The sequence below is a fragment of the Misgurnus anguillicaudatus genome, chromosome 24, assembly GCF_027580225.2.
Source record: "Misgurnus anguillicaudatus chromosome 24, ASM2758022v2, whole genome shotgun sequence".
Classification (NCBI taxonomy): Eukaryota; Metazoa; Chordata; class Actinopteri; order Cypriniformes; family Cobitidae; genus Misgurnus; species Misgurnus anguillicaudatus.
Window position 1 is genome coordinate 4,255,895 of NC_073360.2, and position 9,030 is coordinate 4,264,924.

Sequence of the window (9,030 nt, forward strand, 5' to 3'; positions counted from 1 at the left end):
GTCATTAATATAATGCTCGTTTAGGCGCTTGGCTTTTAGCTATTTGTGTGTTGCTAGCGGAGGACGTGCACGGACCTCGCACACTTTTAAAAATTAATGCAATAAGCATTTCTGGTAGGCTAAAGCAATACTTCACTTCTTACTATGTTTGATTGAAGTTTGCATTTGCGTACATTAATTTTTGCTTCAAGTTCGCTACTGTTTGCTGTTCATTTGAATGCTTTCTTTTTAAATCATAAAGACCTTTCTGTTTAGTTATAAAATTAAAATTAACCTATTAATCATATTAATATGTTGTAGGGGGAGCTAGAACAATATAAGTGTTTATGTTTTGTTTAAATTTAGTTAGCTTACGAAAGATAGACTGTAATTTTAAATGCCATATAGGCGTTGCAAAGGCCAATATGAAGGGAGAATTGTAATGGGTCAGACATTATTTTCCAGCTTAATGTAAGTTTTGTTTCCTACTTTAAAATTAATTTCGTTTCAGTTAATTTGTCTCTTAATTTAAATCGATGTTTTGTTGATAAGTTTTGTGAATATAAATTAATAAAAACAATAAACTCAACGTCAATATTATAATGCTCGTTTAGGCGCTTGGCTTTTAGCTATTTGTGTGTTGCTAGCGGAGGACGTGCACGGACCTCGCACACTTTTAAAAATTAATGCAATAAGCATTTCTGGTAGGCTAAAGCAATACTTCACTTCTTACTATGTTTGATTGAAGTTTGCATTTGCGTACATTTATTTTTGCTTCAAGTTCGCTACTGTTTAGTACTGTTCACTTGAATGCTTTCTTTTTAAATAATAAAGACCTTTTAATCAAAATTAACCTATTAATCATATTAATATGTTGTAGGGGGGAAATAGAACAGTATTAGACTTTCCCAAACACATTTTTATAGGTTCAAAAATAGTGTCTGTTATAGTTGCCAGCAAAGGACCCATGTATGAATTTTTGTCAATATCGCACACCCCTAGGCTGCGTAAACGTGCAAAGGTAAGCTATTATTAGTGTAATACGTTATTTTACACTTTTATGCGCATGCCCAGTTACGTGATTGGTCATGTTTCATGCGTTTATGGTGGTGTATAGTGTGGATGAAGATTCTTTTTAAAATGCCAGTATAAACGAGGATCGTTTTCATTTTAAAATGCCGTTTTAAAACGCAAATGCTCTAATGTAAACATGGCCTTAGTTGTGCCTTCTACACACAGACAGGCACTTGTAGTCTAGCGGATTGGGTGTAGCGTTCCCTATAGCGTCAGCTCTCTGATGAAGCAGGAAGTTCCCTCAAAAGGGAACATCTCGGGTTACGTATGTAACCCTGGTTTTCCTGAAAAGGGAACGAGATGCTGCATCTCCCTTGTCATACTTCCAACGTGCCTGTACACCCACTTTGGCATATGCCAGATATTGGCTGCATTCCACTACAGTTTTAGACATCACTCGCGAATGAGGGACGTTTATTAGGACATACCATCGCTTTTTTGCTTCATATGTACACTTCAGGCAACATCATAAACCACAATGCAACACAATTGTGACATCACTTCAGCAGCTCACGCTTTGCACAGTTCAAATAATGGAGGGGGCGGTCTCCATTTTCCATGTGATCAAGGGCTTAGGGCTTTTCATCTGAACCCACTTCAAGTGTTCCGCCAGTAGTGGGCACTCGTACAATGTAAGCAATGACGTACATCCGAGTGAACGAGACTGAGGGAAGTTAGCGAGGGAATAGTGCTGGGCGACAATTCGATAATGATAATTTTACCGCTATAAAATTTTCCAATAAAACGATGACGACAGTTCGATAAGTGATCGATAATGTTTACTCACGCTGCATAATGTTGCACAAGCACTTCCGCATGCGGCACATGCTCTTGGTTTACAATCACAGTGTCCGTTAAACTTGAAGGAGTGGCGTAAGATGAAAGTTATATTAGTAAGAGGCGAGTTATTAATTTATTAGTAGAGCCCTATGATTTTCGCGATGCGGATAACGCGGACGGAATACATGTTCCTTTTGTGTAATATTGGACGTGCAAACAGGGTTCGTCAAAGCCCGGAACACAGCAGACATAATAGGTACAGTTTACTCAGCGTCCACCTTGCGCGCACACATCCGCAAAGCTTTAAAAGTATATTTACAGGACATTCACAAATTCAGGAAACTGAGGAAAAACAGCAGATCCACCACTGCAGTAAATAAACTGTATGAGTGTGCACTCCCACAGCAATGTGATGCTCTTGACATCCATTTATCAGCGTGTATAGCTCGTATATGTATAACACACATGTGATCACTGAACTAAGTTCTTGTTTAAATGAACATAAACAGCTGGATATTACTCAGTATATTGAAACTTAAAGCAGTCTGTCTTGGGTCTTAAAGTGACAGTGGCTTGCTGCTTTCATAACAAATATATTCACATTTAATACAGATGCCTGAACATTAAAACAAGATTTTAGTATTTGTATTTGTCATGTTCTGAATAAAAAGTAGTTTAAAACCATTATTAACTGTCTGGTTTTTACAATTTTTATTCTGGAGGGAAATCTTACTTTAAATTGGACAGGAATAAAGATTTGTTATTGAACATGATAATTATCGATATCAAGTGATATAAAAAACATTTTCTTGATAATTTTTGTGGCCATATCGCCCAGCCCTACAAGGGAAGGTCATAAAAAACGAAATGGACTGCAGGGAAAGTAGCTGTTCCTTTCTGCTTATTTATGCTCTCTGGCTTCCGCCTATGACGTCACGCCCAACCATTGGTCGAATTGGATATACATACTTAAACATATCATGCTGTAAACGTTCCTTGCTGCGTGACGATTAAGCTTGGCCAGCTACACAATGCTCACTCCTATTATTTCAGGGAACCAAGGTTACGTGAGTAACCTTATCGCTCCCTTTTAATATAGTTTACTTCGCATCTGTACCTGCATTTATAACTGTTGTTTGACTTTAGGGACGTACTCCGCTCTCGGCCTAAGAACTGCTTTGCTGTATAATGTAAAATACATTTAGAATTTGGTGCCTATTTGATCAAGAAAATGGGTGTTTGTAGTCTCACGCCCTCAACAAAGATATTGATTTTTACATTAAAAGAAGAAAGTGAAACACTGAAATCTGTATTTCTCCTGTCTCAGCGGAATCTGAGGACATTATGCACAACCATTCAAAAACATGACTGGGGTTCTAACTATACAAAGCTTAATGCAAATGGGTGAAGTGTCCCTTTAAAGAGTAACTAAACCCTAATACAACTTTTTTTAGTTACTGATCTGTAAGAATGATGGTTTATTAGTGCTGTTCATTGATTTTAGTAAGTTTTTTGACATTTGGATATAAAGTGTTTCAATACTACAATATATGGTGTAAAAACCTCTGAGTGCTGCCCTCTTCAGGTTGAACGGTGGCTACTGCAGTTTAATTTTTCTATTAGATGTTGGGTCCAAAAAATGACTTGTGAAGTAAGCAGGTTCAAGCTCACCACGCCCTTGTTACGATCTCACCACACACTTGGTACGAGCTTAGTTCGTCCCCTCTATCTCTGTTGGGATCTGCCCACTTTTCTTGCATTTTTCAAATATTGCCAGTGGGTGGAGTCAGGCTCTGAACAGGGGTTTAGTTACGCTTTAAATGCTACTCCATGAATTTATTGTATATGATGACTTTGTATCTCTGGATATGGTGGGATTAGAACCATTTTTATGTATAAGCCAACACTCGTCTAACTAAGACATCTGCCCCATTCTGCACTGGTTTTCCTGACCGCTATCCTCCCGTTATGTCACTTCTGATTGAGTTTTTCAGATGTGGAAGTCAAATTCTAGAAGCCTTAGTAGTGTATTTATAAGCATATTTTAAAGTGTAGTAAAAGTCTAGTCTAGTAAAAATCTAGTCCATACATTACTTTTCTATACATTGACTCAGTAGGTGCTCTAATATGCACTTTAAGATGTTTTGTGAATACAGGCCCAGATTTTAATGACACAATGCAACATCCAAAGATAATAACACCCTTGAGACTCTTAGTAAGAATGATTATCCTAAAATAAGAATAAAAAAAAAAATAAAATAAAGTCAATGTTTTAATATATTGCCTGTCAGCAGACTTCTTAGTTTTACTTACTGTAGTTTTTTGGTTTCTTTAATCACAGGCTGCAGTTTCACAATGGCTTCATCTGCTATGTTTGTAGCTCCAATAAATCGATTTAGATCAAGTTTGTCCAAATTCTGCTGGGATGTCAACAACACAAAAGCTAAAGCTGCCCACTGTAAGGAGGAGAGTTTACGTTTTCCTAACGATTTAGATTTCACATAATCTTGAATCTCCTGCACCAGTAAATTATGACTCAGTTCATTCAGACAGTGAATCAGATTGATGGATTTCTCTGGAGACAGATTCTCATTCATCTTCTCTTTAATGTAATTAACAGTTTTCTCTTTTTTGTAGGAGCATCTTCTCATCTGTGTTAGTAGATCCTGATTGGACTCCAGTGAAAGACCCAGAAGAAAACGCAGGAAAAGATCCAGATGTCCATTCTTACTCAGTAAAGCTTCATATACAGCTCGCTGATGTAGCTCAGATAATGAATCCTGTTCTGATAATTTATGTTTCATTGTGTTCAAAAATTTTGCAAACCAAGAAGGTTCAGGTATTTGATCAAACACATATCTGTTGTAGTTTGTAAAGGAGAGGTGAGCATAAACAGCTGCTAGATGTTCCTGGATGCTCAGATGAACAAAGCAGTAAACTTTCCCCTGATACAAACCAAACTCCTCTCTGAAGATCTGAGTACACAATCCTGAGTACACTGATGCTTCTGCTACATCAATGCCACAATCTCTCAAGTCTTCATCATAGAAGATCAGATTGCCTTTCACAAGCTGCTCAAAAGCCAGTTTCCCCAGTTTAAAGATCATCTCTTCATCCTTCACTTTCTTCTCATAGTCCTTCTGATGTTTGATGTTTGTCTGAATGATCAGGAAGTGTGTGTACATTTGAGTGAGAGTCTTGGGGATCTCTCTTCTCTCTGCTTCACTCAATATTCTCTCTAGAACAGTGACTGAAATCCAGCAGAAGACTGGGATGTGACACATGATGTAGAGACTCCTGGATGACTTCAGGTGTGAGATGATTTTCTTGGCCAAACTCTTATGTCTGATTCTCTTCCTGAAGTATTCCTCCTTCTGTGGATCACTGAAGCCTCGTACCTCTGTGACTCGATCAACACACTCAGAGGGGATGAGATCAGCTGCTGCTGGTCTGGAGGTGATCCAGATGAGAGCAGAGGGAAACAGATTCCCCTTGATGAGGTTTGTCAGGATCACGTCCACTGAGGTTGATTCACTTACATCACACAACCTCACACTGCTGTGAAAATCCAGAGACAGACGACACTCATCCAAACCATCAAAGATGAACAACACTTTATATTCATCACTGAAGATTTCCAATTCTTTTGTTTGTGGGAAGAAAAGATGAAGAAGATCTAAAAGACTGAGTGTTTTGTCCTTCATCAAATTGATCTCTCTGAAAGGAAGTGGAAAAATGAGGTGGATGTCCTGATTCTCTTTCTCTTCAGCCCAGTCCAGAATGAACTTCTGTACAGAGACTGTTTTTCCAATGCCAGCGACTCCCTTTGTCAGCACACTTCTGATGTGTTTGTGTTGTTCAGGTAAAGGTTTAAAGATGTCATTACATTTGATTGGTGTCTCCTCTGTTGTTGTTCTTCTGGATTGTGTCTCAATCTGTCTCACCTCATGTTCATTACTGATCTCTCCACTTTCACTCTCTGTGATGTAGAGCTCTGTGTAGATCTCATTCAGTAGTGTTGGGTTTCTTTTATTTGATGTTACCTCATACAAACACTCAAACTTCTTTCTCAGATTTGATCTGAATATGTTCAGAACTTCAGCAAGATCAGACTTGTGGCTGTAAAATATAAATACCAGATTATTACACAAATATAAAAAAATGCATGGTGCAAAATAACTTTTGTACCATATAACACAGGACATATAATCAGGGCTTATAAAATGTTTCATTTATTTATAAAACAAACTAAACAATAATACCCAACGATTCACCTGAAACAAGGACTCATATTTTCATTGAATTCTTGTGGTTGATTCTCATATTGTTCAATTATTATAAATGGTAAATGGACTGCATTTATCCACCTTATTCTTGACGTAAATGTGGGCCCCGCCAAATTTGAGCTTGTATGGGTAAAACTTCCGGAGAGCCACTACAGCTAATGGTAATCCTATTGCGAGGGATACGAGTCTGCCGTTTTGACTGGCATTTTAATTCTTATAATGAAAATCCAGGAAGACTGGCATAACTTGTGCAGTTAGGGGTTGCTATAATAGCTGAGTAATAGATTTGCTTATTTTTTAAATAAGCAAATAATTTCATAAGCTCATGTCTTATCAACATCATAATATTTCTAAAAAACGAAAACAATACTGAATACATGTAATAGTAGTTTAATATGTTTATTATGGTTTGTTTAAATAACTTACAATGTGTTGAATGAGAAGCATAAGTTACTGCTGCTGTCAGATCATGTGAAGCTTGATGCGTCGCCATAAAAACTCAAACAAGTCGATTAAAAATTGCCGTTTAAAAAAAAATCACACCAGAGGGACACTTGTGACATTTTAAACCATCACCTGAAAAGGTTAAAAACAAGAAGTCTCTGTATATTCCATGTTAAACACTCGACTGACTGTCCCACTGTAGAGATACGGCATGTCTCTGTGCTTTTATATTTGCGCATTGAAGACCCGTCACCCCAGAGGAACAACATAAAAACAATTAAATATAGCTACATGTGATGTATTAAGACACTTCTTAATGTCATCCTCACACTGGCTCATACATGAAATTATGACCGTAATCATCATGGAAAACGGCGGCTCTGGTTCAGTGACAGTACACGCTGGAAGTCGCGCCCATAATTCGTGCAAAGCGTCATGGGGCGTAGGAATAGCGTGTATATATAGCTCTTTCATAGACCCATGGCCATCCAAAGCGCTTTACAATTTGCCTCACATTCACCCATTCACTCACTCATTTATACACTGACAGTGTTGTCAGCCATCATGCAAGGCGCCATCCAACTCATCAGGAGTGACTGGGGTTAGGTGTCTTGCTCAAGGACACCTCGACACTTGGTCAGGTGGACCCATGGATTGAACCACCAACCTTCCAGTTTGCAGACAACTTACATGAACCACTGAGCCACTTTTATTATTTTTAAAACAAACTAAACAATAATATTCAATGATTCACCTGAAATGAGGAATCATGTTTTCATTGAATTCTTGTGGTTGATTCTCATATTGCTCAATCGTCCTTTCCTTAAAGTCGGGTTCAGTTACATCTGGTCTGGGCAGCAGAATTGAATAAAGAAACAGACACATTATTGTTATTAGTGTTTCTCATTTGCCAAATTCCATTTCTCATTACTTTAAAATGTTTGCAATGTTGCGAATGTAATGTAATAACAAAGCTTAATCATGATCTTTTCATTGTAAATATAAAGACTGCTAGCAGAGTTCAGACTACATGATTTTCAAACTAGTCGTGTCACAGATAATTTCACACTGCGTGGTAGCATCTGGGGTAGCGTTCAGTCGCTGCTGATTCAGACTGCATGATGGATTGACGACAAGGGTTTTCATACTGCATGACTTTACCGTAGGAAGAATCACCGACAACTTTGTCCCGGTCCACAAACACCGTCTCACAACCAAACGCACGCGAGAAGTGACGCGAAGGAAACGCGTAGGAAACAACGCGAAGGAAACAACGCGAGGTCACGCGTGCAAGACCGGAGTTCTCACTTGAGACTGGGATTACTATTAAAAATGGTAGCCCGCAGGAAGCTTACCATACAAATTGCATGTGCATTCATTTGCAGCAGAAAGAAAAATAAATAAAGATTATGAAGGAGGAAATGGTTGGGGAGACTCATCCCAAACTTCCAGTTGTCCTGTATTTTGCTCTCTCATTGGCTGTAGGTCATTGGCGATGTTATTTTCAGTCAAAACACATTTCACACGGCATGATTTTGAATCGCCGACAGGTCCAAATATTTAGCATACTCATCGGCGATACTCTCAAATCACGTCTTTGATAATTCACACTGTGTGATTGTCATTCGCATGCACCAGCATTGATTTGCCTGTGATTTCGGGCATTTGTCGGCGATTTCTTAAAACCTGTCGGTGAGTTAAAATCAGGGCTAAAGTTGTGCAGTCTTAACCCGGCAAGTTTAATTAAGTGCTTGCACAGACGTGGTTGTGTGTCAACAGTTTATGTTTCACAGATCTTAACGTGAATCAATTATATTTCATCTACCTCTTAACAAATGTTTTCTACAATCATTTAAAGAATTCTCAAACCTTTAACAAAATATTTAATTTTATAAAAATGTCAAACTATAATTTTTATACCTGCTATCAGGTCTTGTATCTTCACTCTTAAAGTGATATGGCTGCTCCATAGACCGGTCACTCTTTATAGACACACTGCTGAACTCTGGATCTGATCTCTTTTGATGATCTGAACTATATCACACAACAAATCACAGTTAAACCTCTGAACTACTGTACAAAACAAGTAAGTCTAAATGAGTTTATCTGTAGTATAGATACACATCTTTATAAAAATCCTATGTCTTGCACAGATGTGTCTCTCTGTGTGAAAAACTGTATAATAATGAAGACATCATTTCCAACCCATAAACACAAGAATAACAGAAAATAATCTATTTTCCAAAACAAATCACATTTTAAAAGATATCATCACATGTTTCAGAGTTTTTTATATACCTGCTATCAGGTCTTGTATCTTCACTCTTAAAGTGATATGGCTGCTCCATAGACCGGCCACTCTTCAAAGACACACAGCTGAACTCTGGATCTGATTTCTTATGATGAACTGAACTATAACACACAGATCAGATTTAATACTTTTATTTACATTAATATCCTTTATAAT

At 37.8% G+C, this 9,030-nt stretch overlaps 1 protein-coding gene across 1 annotated transcript in view; it reads right to left on the reverse strand.

Moving 5' to 3' along the window:
- LOC141361568 (NLR family CARD domain-containing protein 3-like) overlaps nt 1–6,124 on the reverse strand; it is a 43,016-nt gene extending 36,892 nt beyond the window's left edge. Inside the window, exons 1-2 of the mRNA XM_073863067.1 lie at nt 6,108–6,124; nt 4,147–5,952 (exon numbers count right to left, since the gene is read on the reverse strand). Of these exons, the coding sequence (XP_073719168.1) occupies nt 4,147–5,952; nt 6,108–6,124 (1,823 nt within the window). The remainder of the gene's footprint in view (nt 1–4,146; nt 5,953–6,107) is intronic.
- Nucleotides 6,125–9,030: the final 2,906 nt, after the last annotated feature.